Consider the following 19,655-nt stretch of genomic DNA (forward strand, 5'->3'; position numbering starts at 1 on the left):
AAAGCGGCGGGGAACAGCGGGCTGGCTGGGGAGGGCGGTGGGACAGCGGGACGGCTCGGCCGGGCAGCTCGGGCGATGCTGGCTGTCACAGGGGCCGGAGGTTTGCGCGGGGGGGAGCATGGGCTGTTCTTTGTACTTCTTGTACGGTTTGAATTCCTCCCCCCCCACCCCGGCCCTCTTCTGCGAGCCTTCCTGGGATCTCCCTTCCTGAGGGCACAGGAGTTTGCAGGGAAGCGGGGGGTGACACTGGGACCAAGCTGCCGCTGCCCTGAGCCTTAATTTGAAGGGGCACAGGCCGTTTGGTGGGAGCTGGACAGGTGGTCCCACGCCCGTCCCCCCGGGGCGGTTGAGCCCGGCATCATTCCAAGCGGGGAACCCCCCCCTAACCGCCGCGGCGCAGCCGGTGTGTGGCTCCTCGGCCCCGGCCGGGCTCTCGCCCCGAGAGCCGGGATTTCGGGTTTCCAACCCGGCAGAAAAGCCAGAAGCCACATCCCCAGGGGCCCGGCACTAAGCGAAGCCGCAGTCTGCCGGCTCGCTTGGGGTGGGCCTGTGCCCCCCCCGGGCCGGGCTGCTGTGGGGGGACCGGGTGAAGGGAGGAAGGGAGGAGCAGAAAGAGCAGGGAAGCGGGGGGGAGTCGGTAGCGGAGGGGGAACTTGAAAGGACGTGGTCGAGGTGTCGGATGCTGAGATTTTGTCCTGCCAGCGGCGGGGAGGGGAAACATCCTCCCTTTGTGGGATGGCAGGGCTGGATTTGGACTGTGGGGGTTTTTGGGGGGGGGAGCGGGTTTTGATTTTTGCTTCAGCCAAAGGCTTTGCTGGGCAGCGGCAGCCGAGCGGGCTGTGGGTGACCCCGGGGCACGGCGGGTTGAGGGCATTTCCCCGAGGTTCAGGGCCGCTAAAGACCCCCGGGGGAGGCGTTGCAGCTCCCAAGCGCAGCAGCCCGGGGATGGGGCTGAGCCAGCGGCACCGGGAGCAGCCGTGCCCAGCCTTGCCCAGCTGCCAGAGAGCGGCTGCACCTCAGGGAGCCTCAAGCCTCGCCCTGTTTTTCTTGCAGGATCTGCCCCGTCCCCTCCCTCCACTTCCCGTGTGTCCCGTGAACGCAAGAGCTGCTGAGACATGGCTGAGGAGTGGCCGAGCTGCCAGCGGGCAGGAGAGACCAGAAGGCAGGCGGCTGGCATGGGGGACTCGGACGACCTGGAAGACAGCCTGACTGTGGGAATGTGGCTGCGGGACTTCTCAAACAAGAACACCAGCATGGGCAAGTCCTCCTGCTGCCCCAGTGGCCCGGGTCCCCTTGATGGTCACAGGATCCCCAGCTTTGCTGCCCCATGCTCACCCCTAGCCGCTGACCCGGCGTGCATGGGCATGGCCCACACTCCCTGCAAGCCCGCCCATCTCCTCCTTCACCTCAAGGACAGTGCACCACGCCATGGCCATGCACCCTCAGCTCGCAGATGACATCGACCACGAGACCAACCCACATGTCAAGCCTCCCTGCTCCTACGCCACCCTCACCTGCATGGCGATGGAAGTCAGCGATAAGCCCCAAATCACCCTGTCTGCCATTGACGAGTGGATTACTGACAACTTCTGCTAACTTCAGACATGCTGATCCTAGCTGGCAGGTAGGAGATGTGGAGACCCCTTGCTTGTTCTCTCTCCCCGCAGGGCTGGGGGGGGGTTTGCACAGCCTCCAGCGGGCAAGGCGAGCTCCTGTGGGAATACTGGATCCCACTGGGAGCAGAGCAGCACCGGCAGCTGGTGGGGAAGGGCTGTAACGGGAAAGAGTTTGTCAGTGCAGAAATGCCCCGGCCATGAGGGTGGCAGAGGGAAAGAGCCATGATGGGGGAGAGCCCAGGGCCATTTTGGGAGCAGGAGGTACCTGCTGGGCTGCTGATCCTGCAGCTCCTCTTGGCTGTGGGGCGAAGGCGCCTCTGTCCCCAGCTCCACTTTCCTGGCACTTTCATGGGGCCCTGAGTCCCTTGGGGCTGAGCACACATGAAATCACCAGGTTGAGCATCTCTGGGGGCTGAGGACCAGGTGTGAGAGGGATGGAGAGGATCCCCAGGGAGATGCCGCTTGTTGGACAAAGCCCTCACTGGGCAGGTTCCGAGCAGAAGTGCTGCTGCTTTCCAAGCAGGGCAGAGGGCAGGTCTGTCCCCTTGACAGTCAAAGGAGGCTCCATCACTGTGATGAGCTGGGGAGGCCTCAGAGGGGAGCCCGAGAGAGGACCTGTAGGGCTGCTGTCCCCAGCTAGCACCAGCGTGTCCCCAGGGAGGAGGGGACAGCCCCCCGGCTCACCAGCTTTGGGGGCTTTTCCCAGCCACCTTGGCTCCCTGCCCTCCTCCATCAGGCAAGGGGACTTCCAGCATGTGACACTCTCTAGGACGTGGCAGGGCAGGAGGGACCCGGGTGGCTCATCCCTCCGCTCCGGTTATTCCCAGCCCAAATTCGCAGTGTGCCGGCGATCCCAGCAGCCAGTGCTCACCCAGGCAGGGCTGGGCAAACCCCCTGCCCAGGCGTTGTCCACCTTCTCCCCAGGCAGGTGGGTCTCTGGCGGCTCTTGAAGCCCATCACAGGGAAGGGAACCCCCTGGTTCCTCTCCAGGGCCACCTGGGTCCCCCAGCCTCCCCTGTCCTGGGGGGACCTTGGGGAGTGAGGAGGGAGGAGGAGCTGTGTGTCAGCGTGTTGATTTTCTCCTGCAAACTCACAGCTGGAGAATCACCATGTTTTTCATTAAAGGGCTGTATTCAGAAGAGAAAGAAGGTTTCCAATTCCTCTCTGCAGAGATGCAGGGGGGTCACAGGATTCTTGCAGGCAGGAATGATAAATATGTTCTCCGACCGGGTGATAATGGAGGGCAGCCCAGGCTGAATGAAGTTTGGCATGGGGAGGGCAGATGGGGAGCAGAGAATTTGGCTTGCAAGTCTCTGACGCTTGTAAAACTTTGTGAAACTGTAAATCTGGGGTTACCACAGCCTGGATTGTTTGCAGGGTTATCTGTGATCCTGCTGATGATGCCATCTCCCGTGGTGCTGCCATGTGTGGCCACTTGTAATGGGGTCCTGGCCACAGCAGGGTAAAGACCCTCCTCTCCTTCCTCAGCCACGAAGGAGGACCTGCCCTCCTCCAGCTTAGCTCCACGCCTGGAGCAAGTCTGGCTGGGTCCTGCCAGTGCTCTGCGTGATCCAAGGCCCATGGTCACAAGTTACAGCCAAGGACAGTTTCCCAAAATTTCCTTCTGGTTGGCAAATCCTTGCTTGACCCCCCTGGCTCTGCCACCTCTGGCTGGATTAGACAAGAGGCAAGAAAACTCTGCCAGTGACTCAGGGCAGGGGTGTTTCTACTGGGCTTGTAGCCCGGGATAGCTTGATGTTGATGTTTCTGCTTTCTTTTTCCCAAAGATCCTTGCTGAAAATGGCCTTTTCCAACAGCCTCTCCACACAGGTAGATGCTGCAGCAGCAGACAAGCATTCAGCCTTGTGTTTTTTTCTCTTCTGGGTCTAGAATTCCATCCAGAACAACCTCTCCTTGAACAAGTGCTTCATCAGGGTGCCTCGGGAGAAGGGCGAGCCAGGGAAAGGTGGGTTTTGGAAGCTTGACCCCCAGTACGCCGACCAGCTCAAGAATGGTGCCTCCAAAAAGCGGAGAATGACCCCAGTGCAGCTCCACTCGGCCTTCACCAAAAGAGCCCAGCAAGAAGCAAAGTGTGTTGCCAGCCCAGCTGCTTCAGCTTCCACCTCCAAGAACATCCTCAATGTCAGCGTGGAGTCGCAGCAGCTGCTGGAAGAGTTTGAACAAGTCACCAGCGACCTGAACTCCAATCCAGCAGGGTACAAGCGCAAGCAGCCCTCGCTCAAGCCAATGGCTCGTGCCCCGTCTGCCATGATGCCCCACGTGATGTCGCTTATGCGATGCCCTGTTGCCACCAGCTCAGCCTGGGCCGCATCCTGCGGTGGTTAGATCTGAAGGGAGAGTGCCCAATCTGCAGAGGACCAGTAGAGATTGTCCAGTTTCCCGTGCGAGGAGAAAATGACTATATAGAGTGTTTCACCGTGCACCCTGGAGAGTTGCAAGACGCCAGCAGCCAGGCAGGCACAGCTCCCAGTTGCCTGGCTGAAAACAGCTGCCATCACCCCATGGCGTCCCCTGCACCTTCTCCACAGGGAACACTGTCCCCAGATGAGCAGGGGACTGCAGGGCCAGAGGCAGAGGCAGTGGGTGGCATCCTGCCCGAGGTCTGGGCAGAACTTTGCCAAACAGAAGATCATCTCCTCAGTCCCTTGCTGCCCTGGCTGTGCCTGGAGCTGCAGGCAATATGTCGGCTGCGCTGGTGGCAGGCATGTCATGCAGAGGCCGACATCCTGCACACCCTGTGCGTCAGCGGCCCGGTTGCAGAGCCCATGATCCAGGTGCTGCAGCCTGGCCTTGAGGAACGTGCGGCACCTCTGGTCCACAGCGTCATCAATATCATTGTGGACCGTTGCAGCCAGGAGGCCCGGGGGCTGCTGCGCTCCTGTGCTATGCGGGAGGAGGATGACAGCTCTGCAGCTGGCTCCAGCCCCACCAGCCCCGGCTCCAGCCCCACCAGCCCCAGCTCCAGCAGCTCTCTGGTGGTGCACGGCTGGAGGGGCCACAGATCCTCAACCACAGCCTGCCACGTCCCAGTGTCTTGATGCAGCGACTGCGAGACTGCCACACATCCAGGGATGACATGGGGTGTTGTTCCTGTGAAGATGCGCATTGCAGCTCCTACAGCCTTCTCGCTGTCATAATCAATCACTCATACATGAGCTCTCAGAATTTGAAATTCATGCCTACATTTTTACTCTCACTTTTCCCTGCTACCCATGGTAGTAGAATGGGCTTTCCTTCACCAGAGTGTTAATGATAGAACCACTCATTTAAAGTCAAACCATGAGGTCTGAGTTAATGGATTTATGGCTGCAGGCAAATAACTAGGTTGCAGACTGGTCCCTTGCTAAACGTCAGAAGTTGCTGCACATGGCATGTGCAGTGCAAGAAGCCAGTAAAAGTTTCAGAGAGTGCTGTGAGGAATGGCTGGATTTCACAACTGGTGAAGGGGAGTTGCCCGAGAGATGGCCCAATGCACACACAAACTGGAGGGGAGCGCTACAGACACGCTGGGAAGTGGAGTCGTGCAAGGAGAAGAGCACCAGCCTAACCATGGCTGGAACATCATTTCGGAATGACACTGCCTAAACAATGCTGTCCAAAGTGCCAAACCTGGGACCAGGTGCAGCCAATTGGGACCAATGGGGGGAAAATAATTAGGGCTGAGTTATTTTGGTAGGAAGCTGGACTGGAGAAGTACAGGGCATCTGAGGGGGCTGAAGACACAGACAAAGCCTTGGTGACTGGCGTGAAACACTGATGGCGAGCAGAAGACACTGGTGAGGAGAGGGAGTGGGAAGTGGGGTTGTGGTAGCCCCGGAGGTGTGTGCGGAGGCGTGAGTGATGCGGGGGCAGATGTCCCGTTATGACATCACTGCGTGGTGGGCTGTAACCTCACGTCCCTCCCTGCTTATATTTGGGCACCAGCAGAGTCCAGCCCAGTCTGGCTCGTGCCTGGACTCCTGCCAGGACTCATGCCGAGCGAGCCTGCGAGGTCTGGAGGGTCGAGCGAGGCTGCTCCGGGTGCTGGGTGGTGCTTCGGGGGCTGCTGTCGGCAGGTCTCGGTGCAGGTCCCGGAGCCATCCCCTGGGTTTCCCTGGCCCTGCCTGGGTCAGGCAGCCAGGCACCACTGGGTGTGCTCGTGGCAGCGGAGGTGAGCTGTGTGGGGGAGCGTACCCCCGGGGCGGCCGAAGGGGCTTGGGGAGCTGGAGGGTGTCCTTCGCCAGGGGCCTGGGCATTTCTTCTTCCCCCTCCCCTTGCTGGGACAGCGAGTGACTGGGGCCTTTCTCACTTTTGCAGCACGTGACGCCCTTTGGAGGCTCCAGTGCCAGCAAGTGGGAGCAGCTCCTCATCCTCAGCTCTCCCCAACCTGCTGCAGCGTGTGAACATGGCCACAGGGACAGAGCAGATCTGCCCCATCTTCCATCACGCCTCACGTGACAAGTTATGCTATGCCCTGTTGCCACAGGTTCTGCCTGGGCTGCATGTTGCAGTGGATAAATGTGGAGCCAGAGTGCCCGCTCTGCAGACAACCGGTAGAGGAGGTCCAGTTTCCTCTTCTAGAAAATGGTATAAGCTTGTGTCTTCAGGAGAGTCTTCAGGCAGGCACAGCTCTCAGCTGTCCGACTGAAAACAGTCCCCATCACCCCGTGGCATCCCCTGCACCTTCTCCACAGGGGACACTGTCCCCAGATGAGCAGGGGACTGCAGGGCCAGAGGCAGAGGGTGGCATCCTGCCCGAGGTCTGGGCACAACTCTTCCAGAGACAACCAGAGGGCATCTTCTTGAAGCCGTGCTGCTGCCCTGGCTGCGTCGGGAGCTGCAGGCAATATGTGAGTCCCGCTGGCTGCAGGCACATCGTGCAGAGGCCAGAATCCTGCACACCCTGCGCGTCAGCAGCCCGGTTGCAGAGCCCATGGTCCAGGTGCTGCAGCCTGACCTTGGGGCATGTGCAGCACCTCTGGTCCATGGTGGCATCAGTATCATTGTGGACCATTGCAGTCAGGAGACCCGGGTGCTGTGCGGGAGGAGGACAACAGCTCTGCAGCTGGCTCCAGCCCCACCAGCTCCTGGTGGGGGACTCTCCCCTCCCACCTGTCCTCATCCAGCAGCTTTGCCGGCGCCCAAATATAAGCAGGGAGGGATGTGAGGTCACAGTCCATCGCTCGCTGACATCACAGCCCACCGCGTGGTGATGTCATAATGGGACGTCTGCCCCTGCATTAATAAAATTGTTGTAACTACACCTAAATTAACACCAAAAAAGACAATTTAATATAGTGATGAAACACATTGAACTAAAAGATGTAATGGACCACAACAGTTGACTGCTTTTAAGAAAAGTTATTCAACTTTAAATCTTCCACTGCATCATTTTCTGTCTACATAATACTCCTTTTTGACAAACATTTTTCGGACAAAACAGCTTACAACCAATACTCGCATAGATGAGGCCCTCAGACTCTTTAACGTGCCACTTGGCCCATTCCTTCACCAGGAACTGAAACTATTTACCAAATTCAAAAAGAAGGATGATCTACTGTATTAGTTTCAGATTTAAAACCAAAAAAAGGCCTTTATTTTTTTTTCATTCAATAAATAAAGCACTCGAATTACATACACCTGACTTAAAAAAAATCTAAAACTGTTTTCAGTTTAATGCTAAACAATGTATTTTAAGAAGAACACGGCCTGATTAGAAAGTGAACAAGCTGCTGTTCAACACAGCTCCCGTGGGCAAGTGGAAGTGCTGGTTACAAGGAACAGCCTGGAGAGGAGTAAGGCCTCTGCACACAGAAGCACGGGTGTGTCCCAGCAGAGAGGTGCCCACAGCAGGAAATGCCACTTGGCAAGCTGTAGGGAAAGTACATGGAGTTTGTAGGGGTCAGGACTGCTTTTCCCATTTGTGGCTCAAAGAATGATCTGAGGTACTGACCCCCAATGTCATGACTACAGCAGTACCTCGTGCAGCCTTGGCGGTATGTTGACATCAAGCCTTGCAAAACACCACTGCGGCACTGATGTGGTGCTATACCAGAAGCAAAGATTTTACTGGACACGTTCTTCCTATAAAATTTTGCATCATCAAGTTCCAGAAACAAATCTGAGTGTGGTATTTAAGTTTCATATTATGTATGTTTATGTATGAAAAGGCGGGGTTGCCAGGGTGTGTTTTCTTTTTTTTTTTTAATGTTTAAGATTGATTTATTACAACAGAAGCTATACAAATTCTGCTTGAAACTCAAAATGCAAGAGTAGGAATTCTAGCAAGTTATTGCAACACTAAAAATAAGTGACTGTTGTATAAACTATTGCAGGTAATAAAACTTTTAAACAAATCATCTTTTCAAAACAAATCTAATCAAGCTTACCAAAACGATTTAACATGCAATTTCACTAATCTTTAAAGTGAAATGTTTAATACGCACATGTGCTTTGAAGAATTGCTCATCAATAAACATGTCATGTGAATTTCCAGCAATTATGTATCCATGTGGTGGTCTTTTTTTTAAAGTACAACTGAATTTGTAGTTTGATGAGGCTATTAGACAAAAAGTTGGAGCAATGGAAGAACTGAATGACTGGTGGATCAGGCTCACTTTGCCACTTTCAAGTTAGAAAGAATAAAATACCAATCTTTCTTTGTTGACGAGTATAGGGGTACAACTCTGTTTTACAGCCATGAAACTAGAGAAAAGACAGTATGAGAATCTGATGTCACAAGCCCGGATCTACAGCACAGAGCTATGCGTTACCCTTATGAAAAGACATTTCATGCTCAGACAATCTACTGGATAACGGCAGAGAAAACCATATCAGAGCTTGTTGCCCCTGAATTGACTCACGGCACTGTTGTCACATTTAAGTTACTGTCACATAAAGATGAAAGGAAAACTACTTCTACTAAAAGGATTACTAATGACCATTTTTACACTGATTTGCATTTTTAAAGGTATCACATTTGTCAAAGTTAAACTGCAACAGGTATTCAAAAGTCCCTTTTTTTCCTCTCAAGAAAAACAACTTTAATCTCATGTTCGGGTCAATCCGATTCTTTTTTAGTTCAGTCAAACAAAAGACAACAGAGAGCAGCAGTCCAAGAAAACAAACAAAAAACCCCACTTAGAACTTAAATCATGGAATCATTTCAAAAGGACAGTAAAGTTGCAGCTGTACTATCAAAACAAGCAGCACTTATCTGGCTGTATGAGCAAACTATCACTGCCTCTACAGACCAACTGGTTGTTGCTGATGAACCAGTATGGCTTGGAGGGAGGGAACAAAAAAAAAAAATAAAAACCTCAGACTTGATGTTGACAGAGAACTTCTGAAAAATTTTTGTGGTCAAGACTATACCAAACCTCAACAGGCAATCTTGTAGACAAGATATTCTTCCCATGGTGCTAAACACTATATATGTGCAGACTGATCAGGAATTCTTTAAACAAAGATATCATAGCATCATATACATGATGGGTGACAGACCAAAATGCAGTAATAATCAAAATAATCCAACAGTCCACGTAAAAACAGTGTTGTATGGTTGGCATCAATTCAAGAAAATAAAAATAAGAAAGCTCATGAGCCACAAGTTAGAGTGCCCGATCACCCGCTGGGATTGTCTTGTTCCATCCATGCCAACAGCAGGTCCTTGTCAGTGCAATTTCAGCTCTTCCTGAAAGATGATCCTCAAACAGTGCAAAATCCTGTGAAATACAGTCACTGCCTGTGACTTCAGGAAATGCTACACTGATGACACCAAAAGTGTTTTAAATGTTTACTCAGTCACTGATTATAAGCTGAAACCTTACTACGTACAGCTGTTCTAGTTGAGCAGAACTGGATGGTTGGAATAAACTGTCCAGTGTCTGGGAGTGGGTCACTTGAAGAGCAGATTGTAATTATTTATGGATATTATAATCCCCAAAGAGAGAATATTGTGCTTATAAATTACTTTAGAGGAGTAAATAGAAGACAGTTAAAACCACGCAGGTGATGAAAAACATCGTATTTCTCCTCATAGTGCCAATTCCTTTTTTTGTCACTTCACAGAATTTATTACATACTCATTTGTTTTCATTAAAAGTTACGGAAGGTATACTGGCCAGCTGAAAAAAACAAACCATTCCACACAGGCATAGTTCTTACTGCACAACGGATAAATTATGAACACTCCCAGAGACACCATTCCTAAAAAAAAAAAAAGACTTCGGAGCATGACTAAGTACCTATTACTTCCTATATACAATCACCTGAAATAACACACTGTAAATACACCTTAACTAGAAAACACAAACATGCTTTTGCAAGATTATTTCGCTGGTTTTGAGCATAGTTGTCACTTGATGATTAGCTGATCACTTCTCTTTTTTACTATAAAGATCTGAAAAAGACGGTATTTCAAGAGTTACTCAGCATCTCTTCAGGGACAAATGACATGCACTTCTAGACCCTCGTAACCAGTAACATGGTTTTTCCCAGAAGCTGTTTTCAGAATGAATGTTGGCTGTTGTCTTTTAGTCAGAGGTCTCCAGAACAGAGACACCATTTTAGTGCATCCTAATAAGCAACAAATACTGGGAACATACAAAATCCCATTTTTTGCTGAAACAAATATCAAAGTCCAAAGAAAACAGTGATCTGAAAGCAGCTCTCACTCCTTATCTCTAGCACTCATTTTGTGAAACAGGAAGTGTTCAGAAAACATATTTTTAGCTTAAATTTCTTTAGCTTTCTGACTTTCCCAGGATTCAGTCTTTAACTTTCCCTTCCACCTTCAAGCTCCTTAGCTTCTTTGGCCCTGCATTCCTGTCATTTCCTTCAGCCTCCTGTGGACAGCATTTTGGTTACTGCTGCATCTGTTCACACCGTTTACAGAAAAGTCCACAGAACAACTCAGTAGGGGCAAACGCTCACCAGAGCGAATGAAGAAGGACTGGACAGAATGAAGAGATGTACTTCTAACAGCCAGAGCACGCTCAGCACTTCAGTTACTGACAAAACCATAAAGCTGGATTTCAGAAACAGTCCATCAAGCCCTGGCCTATAAGACTCCCTATAGGCTGGCTTAGACAGGGCAACGCAATTGAAGCACACCCAGAAGGCTACTGAAACTGTGCTTTGAAAAGCATGGGTGTAGCCAAATCCTAAAGTAACCCTAATAGCAGCTGGGCAGAAAAGGAATCAGAAATTACCTCAGGTGCTCACTTGCCCTGCCAAGTCCATTGTACACGCAGACCTTTCTCTTCAGCGTTTCAGTCAGGCTATTCCAAATCTATGGATTCCTTCACGGTCTCTATTTCTGTTATCCCTTCATGCTACTCTTAAACGAACACCAACTACCGGAAAAACAAATTAAGACTCAACTGCTGTACTAGAGGAAAAAGTCATACTCCACAAGCCCAGCTAAGGTATCTAAGAATCCAAATGTGAAGCATCTCCGTGACTGCTGTCGGGGTGATACAGCAAGTCAGCAGTCACCCGCAGAGAAGAGAGGTGAGAAAACAGAGACAAAGTAACGCATCGGGAAGGAAAGACCAAAAGGAATGGTCAGGTAGAATCAAGACATAAGTCAGTTCTTTCAAACCTCTTCTGCAACTTGACTCGATCAGGTGTGTTCTGTCCCCCCGATAGTTTATTTTAAGCCAAGATTACAGAACTAGATTACAGCGGACAGAGCACTAACCCGCAATCACTTACCGAAGAATCAGGGACATCTAGAGGGCAGGAACTGTCCGTTGAACACAGCTTTCCCTGAGCTCGTTCTGGCTCGAGCTCCTTTCCTTCGACACTTTCTGGTTCTGCAGACTTGGGAGAGCTTATTGCTGCCATCAGCTTCTTTGCTGCAGGAAAAATGTTATCGTAAATCTTATTGGTTTATGAGCCTCAAAATTAATGAATAATGGTTTATTAAAACCACTTTCAAAATGAAACAGATGTAGTCTGAAATTGAAACATAAAAATTCAGAAGTGATGTGTTTTTGACTACCACAGTCTCCTATGTCCGGAAACAGTTTTCTATAGCTTCAAACGCAAAAGCTTAACGGACACATTTAAATAGCTCCAAAAAAATCAACTGGGATTCAGATTTCACTGGATGTTAAATACAACAGGAATTGAAAACCAGGCTTAACTTCTTTGTACTGACAGAAGCATAAGGCTGAGTCAATTTTCTCTATGTACTTGTACAGTTTTATCAAACTAGTACCAGCTCTGTGAAGAGATGAGTGTGTGCATCTTATGAGCTAGAAGGAAAGAAGAGATCCCAAACAATACTCAGTTATGCAAAAGAGGGAAAAAACACAGGACACGGTAATAAAGATTACAAATTAGACCTCATTTGCTCAAGTTAAGTATTTTCAGGGTGAAATGTTGATTAGTCTGAATTCGGCTTCCATTGATAATGACATGTTGTCCTCGTGGAACCACTCTGACATGCAGAAAATTTTTAAAACCCCACTATCTTAATTTTAACTGTCCATGTTGAAGAGGGTCTGACCTTGGTTTAACCAGCCAAATATTAGTGTCTTTTAGAATTTAACACTGGTGACTCCTTGGGCCCTCTGTTAATTTTAATCTTTTTGTAAAAAAAAAAACCCCACTAACTCAGAAATCGTGTCTTACTGTAGGAAAGAATAAAAATTATTCTTCAATGGAAAGTCCTAGCAGTTAATTTTCCCAAGGCTATGCTCAAACTTAAGGAAATCCATTAATTGCTTCACAGCTAGTTTATTGAAGTCTTCCACATATTTTCAGGAGATACCGGCTTTCAGACTCGGTAGAACTAATCTTCCTCTCCCACAGACATACTTCAAAAAACATTAACACAATTTCCACAGAAACAAAGCAGGAGGCGGGGGAGGGATTGCTTATGGAACAAGGTCAGATCTGGGTTTGAATTCAACTCTGGATTTTTTTAGATCAGCAGGTCAAGTTCCTGAAATTGCCTTTAACTGTTTTACTGTAAGCAAGAACAAAGTAACTCAGACATTTTGAGCTTAACATTGCTTTTAGGATCAATTTATCTGCACATATTCCACACTGCATCCTTCCGCTCTACCTGGCTTACCTTTCACGCTTAACCTAAACTCTAGAACCACGTGGTCCTTGTAATCCAGTCGGCCTCTTCCACTCTGCAAGATTCAGCAGAGCAGGCCCCAGCTCCGACTCCATTGCTTCATAAATGAAAGAACAACTGGATGCAGCAGGTGTGGCCTTTAACAGCACATACATTAACAGATTACAGTAGAAAAAAGCTATTCCACAATACCCAGATAACATGGAATAAGCCTTATTTATTCTGTACAAACCTTTAGAGTGAATAATAATAGGGGAACTTTGGAAAAAATCCCCAATTTTTTGTAGTGTTCCATCTTTCTTTTTAGCTGGATTTTCCTTGAAATAGATCCTTGCTTTCTTAAGGGGTATTCTTTTCTAAACAACTGTGTAGAAGACACCTGTACAGAAATACAAGATCATTGTTGAAGTTGAAAAATTGACTTATCTTCAAGTTTAATTCCATCTTATTTGACTTCAATGTCAGTGATGTCAGTAGCTTTCCTACTGATACCTCTGTTCATTACACTAATGATACTGCCACAGCAAGCAATGTAGACAACCTTATTTTATACCCAAAAGAGAAATAATTGTCAGAGTTTCACAGAATACATTCAAGGGCACGAGTAATATAGGAAACAAATAGCTTCTTTTAAAAAAAGTAGATTCAAAGTTTTAGAGTATTTCATTAGACCAGCTGTTCTAGTTATAAAACAGAGGGAAACTGATGGTGAAAATAAATCTTCTGTCCACCCTTTGAGCCTGCCCAGGTTACTACTAAGGCCTAAAACCATATTTTTATAATTGTCATGCACACAGATGACACAAACCTTAGTTTTACTTCAAAAGGAATTGCCTATAACGTCACATATGCTACGAGTATGTTCAAACTAGTCTTCATAACTACTCGGCACAGAACATCCTTCCCTGGAAATCCCTGTACGCTGCAGCCAGTACACGTTCTGGGCAAACACAGACTGACTCTCCTGGGTTAGCTTAGAAGTTTAGTAGGAAGACAACGTACGTGTTTAAGAATCCTATTAAAATGCACAGGTAAGGATAAGATACTGCTGCATAGGAAGGTTTGCTCCTCTCACAAGCCCACCTTGACAGAAAAGGTGGACTTGTGAAAGGAGAAACTAACTTCAAAATTGAACAAAACCAAACTCTTTTCTTGTTGCTTGTAGAAGGTGAATCAGTCATAGCAGGTTTTGCATTTTTCTTGTTCTCACTTTTCACAACATCCTAAGAAAACAAATATGACAAATTTTAACTAGGATTCTTCTGGAAAGAACAACAGTTATCTGTATGAGAGAAGCAGCCACTGTTTAAATGCTAGGACTAACAGCAGGGAGGCATTGACTACTGCTGGAGAGAGGTAACTCTTCAAATGTGCATGAAACGCTGAACAAACCTGTGGAAGGGAACTAGAAATGCCTGTAGTCAAACCATTCTGACATTCACTATTTTCTTCTCTCCATTATTTCCTATACTTTTGTCTTTAAGAGATTTGACAAGCCAACACACAAACTGAAATTAATAGATCTAAGTGTAAATTCAGATTTACGGTGACAGGTTGGTAGCCCAGTGCTGTTGCTAAGCTGTCTTGTAATGACAGCTTCTATCTTGTGGAGTGGTGCCAAGAGCTCAGATAACCAACAGCCATGCCAACTGATAACAGCATCAGAACATGGAAAGAGGATTTTGTTCTTTAATTAGAAGGGAGTCTCTGCAAAAGGTTTGGTTTTGGTTTATGTTTTTAAAAATTTGACACGAGCAGTATGCGGTTATTTTAGCACTACAGATTTTTTTCAGTTTTAGGAAATTTAAAAGAATTGTGTCTTCAGTAGACTTTAACACTTGAAGTTACTGAATCATTTTATAATCTATTTCTGTTTGGCACATGTAACATGAAGATAAATATTTAAGAGTAACATTCAGGTGAATAAAACAGCAATAAGATACTTTTAAAATTAGTTCCATGTTATTGAAAAATAACTTGGCTAAATGTTATCCCATCGGGGTATGAACATCTACACCGTGAGAGGATTTGTAAATGGATCGGTAAAACAGTCTTCTCAAACCATGGGTGACTACGTTAGATGAAATATATCCATCTGTAGATAAGGATCAGTATTTCTCAGTGCCTGCAGAAGGATGACTATTTTTACACTGACTTTTCCAGCAGCTTAAGAGAATACTACTCTCAAAGAAAATTGGTTCAAGGCATAGGAAGTTTAAACCAACTCTGGACGTTATTCCAGAATGAAGTGTTCAGTTCCAGATGAATTAACTCACACAGCTTTTAACAGCTACTTTTGCAATCCAAGTTTAACAAAATGAGTTTACTGAAGTACTGTTGAACACTAATCACTGACGTGACCATTTCCATTAACGATTTTACTAAGAGATTAAAAAACCATCACTTGAGAACCCTTGAAGGAGAATGCTAGAAAAGCATCAGACACTTCACTCCCCGGCTGAGACAAACTCACTCAAAGCATCACTTACCACTTGTGCAGATGATCCACAGGTCATCTCCCTTATACCCCCCCGTCAGCTGCAGAAGTCCTGAGAAGGGCAGAGATTCATAAGCCCCACAAGTAGGATTACAAGTATGTAAGTACCACCACCATGAGGGGTCGGGGTTTCAGAGCCTTTGTAAGTGTCTTGGAGATAGCTGTGTTCGTGCTAGTGCTGGTAAAAGGCAGAGGAAGGAAATGTGCAGTTCGAGGAGGAGCAGAGAAGATTTTTACCACCCTGAACTGTTGTGAAGCCTTAGTCTCGCACGTAAACACCCCAGCACACTAGGAAGGCTGGTGCATATATCCTAGCACAGCTGAAGGAATGAAAGAGGAATTAAGGTCTGCAGAAAACAGGGAGGTTCAGGTGCTCGTGCAATTAGTTCTGTATATTCCCTCTGAATACAAAAAGATCAAAGAAAACACAGACTGGACAAAAAGTCAAAGGAAGTGGTCTTGAGACTCTGAAATGCATTGATTAAGCCCAGGGGGTTAACTTGTAACTGCCTATTAGAAGAGGTTATAGTTGATACCAGTGGTTGCTTAAACCAAAAGAAGCAGTTCTATTGAACTGGTCTGTAATCCTGCAGATCACAGCCAGAGACAGAAGCAAAGAGTAAGAGCAAGGAGAGAGAAATGTAAAAGGTAAAGAGGAAGCACGTACCAGGGACGAGTGTCCAGAGTCTGGATAAACTGAAATCTATGACTTTATTCAACATAGGCCAGAGATCCACCACTGGGCAGGGGGCGGGGCATGGGGGGGGAGAGGTTTAAATATTCTCTCTATGTATCCTTAGGATCTCAGTGAGAATCAAAAGGATAGGATTTTAACAAATGATCAGAGTAATAAATTGAAAAACTGCACAACACATTTTGTCAGTTGGTCTAGGTCACACCTCATCCATCTCTTCACTCTTCCTTTTCTTTCTTGGCTTGAGCATTTTAACCGTAACTGGTAAGGTGCTGCCCTGGTGCTTCACCTCCATCTTACTGGGTTGCAGAGCTGTGAACTGCATTTCCATCTCTGGTTTTGGGAACCGACCAGTATTTCCATTTTCTGTGGACACTTCTGAAGAGTCAAGGACAATTTCTGAATGGTCCTGCAAATACATGGAGATTTTAAGAATACAAGTTTTAAAACAACTGAGTTAAAAAACCCATAATACATCTCTTTCCCCAATGGATTGCAAAGTAAGCATTCCATTTCCCAGCTGTTCACTTTCAGAACACTCCTAATTGAAGGAATCTACTTCAACCATAGCAGAGTTTAACCCTTACTTTCTACATCTTTGTTACTTTTAAAAAAGTTCACCTTTCTATCCACAATCACAGAACTTGAACTCAGCCCGATACTTTGTTTCCAAGTCAGTTTGCTCAAGGGCAGAGACAGTCACAGTTTTCACAAGCAGCAGCAGTAGAATTGACCTGACTTTCATCTGAACTCTGCTGCTCCTTAGGAGCTAGGCAGTAGTGGGAGCTTTTGAGGGAAAAGTATAACCTTTCTCTAGCCTATCTTTAAGGAACTCTCCCTTCCCCTTCTACACCAGAGAAGCTGTGTAAGTAACGAGGTCCAACTAGCAAGCTACAAGCCAAATTCAACCTATGAGAGACTTCTACAGCACCACCTGATCTCTGGAAGAAGAGCAGGCATTAAGGCAGCCCACAGCCCACAGCTGAAAACCTTGTCTTGTACCTGCTCACAGCCAAACCGCACGGACTGCACAGGGAGGGGGGATGGAAAAGTCAGTTTGCACAATTCTTCTTCCTCAGCAGCACTCACCTTCCACCATCCACCCAACCTGTTTTTCTTAGCAAAACCAGCAAGTGAGAGCTGTGGTCCTCCCAGCTCCTGCATCTCTGTGGCAGCAGTTCAGCTGCTGGCTAGCATACAGGAATGGATTCAGCAGCTGTGTGAATGAAACCTGAAAGACAGGCTGCTGGGGTGGTTGGTGCTTAGAAACTGCAGGTGGCTGCTACTACTGCTGCTGGTGGGGTCCCAAACAGAGCAGCTGCTGTGGCTTCTCGAAGGGCACCTTCCTCCTCTCAAAAAGGAAAATGATCAAAGCTCATGGAAAGCCCAGAGATAGTCACATTCTGCAACAGGCTCTGCTGGGACTCTGAGTGGGAATACTATGAGCACCACTGCATTCCCAAGAATGGAGTTGGCTAACACAAACATTTTTCTTTGTAACTGCTGCTTCATGAGAGTTAGCCATCAAAAAGTTACGTGGGAATGGCTATTGTCGTTAGCTAACACAGCTACACACAAGAATCCTGCAGTGGAAGAAAGCAAATCCAATCTGCCCTGCTATTGCTCATCCATTTAAAAGGGTTTCTATATTTTTTTCAAGTGACTTATCTAATAATCAGCCACTCCATAAGCATTGGTGAGAGGTAGGATTTCAAGAGCATGCAGCTGAAGTCAGATATAGCTATTCACGTGATTATGTTATACATCTTTTATTTCTACCAAAAGCCACTAAAATCAGGTGATCTGATCACCAAGAAAGGTATTTGCAGAATAAAACTTCAGAATTGTTCAGACAGCAGGATACATTTTCTTCCCTATTCTGCATTTAGCAAGACCCATACAACTGCAAAAATTTTTTAAATTTCAGTTTTGTACCAACCTCACTTACTGAAGAGGCACTGCCAGGACATTGAGATAATGAATAATTCCCTTTAACTTCACCATACCTAACTGGAATACTTTGTCCAAGTACAGGATTAGTCCCGCTTTGTTTTTCCATAAACTGTAAATATTTAGAATGAGAAAAGATTATGCTGAACTGTAAACCTCAAAATACTTTGATTTTTCTAAAGCTACAATACAAAAGCTCAAGTGCAGACAGCTAATGAACACCTGGGCTGAGAGACAACACAAGCTGAAGGCAGTAACCTCGACTCACGATGCCATCATGAGATGTGCCCTGCTGGGTCTCACCAACAGTCCGTCTAGTTCCATATTCTGCCCCAAGAGTGGCAAAGGGAGATGCTAGTTAAGGATAACGTGTGTGATCCTGGTCCCCTTGTCATCTGTCCTCTCCATACTCTCCCAGCATTCTCAGCTGTCGTATTACAATTGTCAGAGTCTACACCACTGCCTAACCCTCAGAGTAGCCATTTAAAAATGTATTTATGGATTTCTACTACAAAATTTTTCTAATCCCTGCTGACAGTACCTGTTTCCACCACCTCCAGAAGATTACTAACTGCTTCATATAGGAATATGTTATTTTAACTGTCTTAAAATTATCTCCTATTAGTTTCATGAAGCGCTGCCCAGTTCTTGCAGGATTTTAGCAAGGACAGTTCTGCCTTCTGTCTACCCATCGCAGCCATGATTTTGTAAACCTCAGCCCCACAACCCCCTGGTGGCCTTAACCTCTCCTAATCAGAGTGCCAGCTTCTTAGCCTCTCCTCACAAGGCAGGAGACACACATCGTCTTGATCACCTTAGATTTTCTGCTTTATCTCCACTCTAACTTTCCTGAGAATTATCTGACTTCCCCCCAAAACTCTACCCCATTCACTTCACACCATAACAGCTTCTCACATGATAATCCTGGTAGTAGCCTCTCCTTATTCATAACATCAAGTACTGTGGCTACTGGCTCGAGGTAAATACTTCAGCACCAACTGTTCACAACAATTCTTCTCTGTAACTAATTTTATATCAAAAATAACTAATTTTATGGTGCTCTCTTAGCTGCCATTACAAAGCTGTATAAAGCAATAACCATTCAGAGAGCTCCTCTCTACTCCCTCATACATCACAAGCTTTATCTATACAGCACCAGCTGAACTGACGAAGGAGCAAGAAACTGGCCAGTCTTATTTGGCAGTAGACAGGAGAGAGATGAAGAGATGCATTTCATCATTCAGTCCAGTTCTGCCACAAGAGGAGAATCGCATCTTCTAGCAGCCAGGGGAGGGTCTGCTAGGAAATCCATGTTCAGCTCTCTTCATTACTAGTTAGCAATGGAGTCACGTAGCATTAATTCAGTTTGGGAGGAAAACTACCTCATTAAATAAATGTAGCACACAAGGGTCTGGTCAGATTCAGAAGGCTCAGTACAGGTGCAAGCCTTTCAATTTTTGTTCAGGAAATATGCAAAGTCGATCTTTTCTTTGTGTAAACTTCAAATATTGTTTTGTTTTTAAGTAAGATGCAAGATACCGTTCTGTTCTTGTGAACCCCATACGGGCTGGCAGCTCTAATTGCAGAACCATCTCTACTACCACACTATAGGTGGTATCAGGAAAGTTGTCTGAGCTGAAATCCCCTTCGCACTGACATAACCAAACAGAGGTGACATCACAAATATTATGTCTTCAAATCTCTAGAACCTGGATTAGTTAACTAGTTTTTCCTTCAGGTACAGAAGTTTTATAGTGTATAGAGAGGTGGTATTCTCTTAACTAAAGTACTTCTTTTTCTGAG

At 47.0% G+C, this 19,655-nt stretch overlaps 2 protein-coding genes across 3 annotated transcripts in view; both read left to right on the forward strand.

Moving 5' to 3' along the window:
- The window catches only part of LOC141935999 (kinesin-like protein KIF20B), a 195,723-nt gene that overhangs the window by 162,635 nt on the left and 13,433 nt on the right, over window positions 1–19,655 (forward strand). The window lies entirely within an intron of this gene.
- LOC141935928 (forkhead box protein J1-like) lies at window positions 1,176–10,582 on the forward strand. Its single transcript, XM_074852613.1, is given in 9 exon segments — window positions 1,176–1,385; window positions 1,387–1,593; window positions 1,595–1,624; window positions 3,507–3,957; window positions 4,398–4,546; window positions 5,934–6,013; window positions 6,103–6,203; window positions 6,398–6,634; window positions 10,512–10,582. Coding segments are annotated over 9 exon segments (1,536 nt in total).

The sequence above is a fragment of the Strix uralensis genome, chromosome 30 (assembly GCF_047716275.1).
Source record: "Strix uralensis isolate ZFMK-TIS-50842 chromosome 30, bStrUra1, whole genome shotgun sequence".
NCBI classification, from domain to species: Eukaryota; Metazoa; Chordata; class Aves; order Strigiformes; family Strigidae; genus Strix; species Strix uralensis.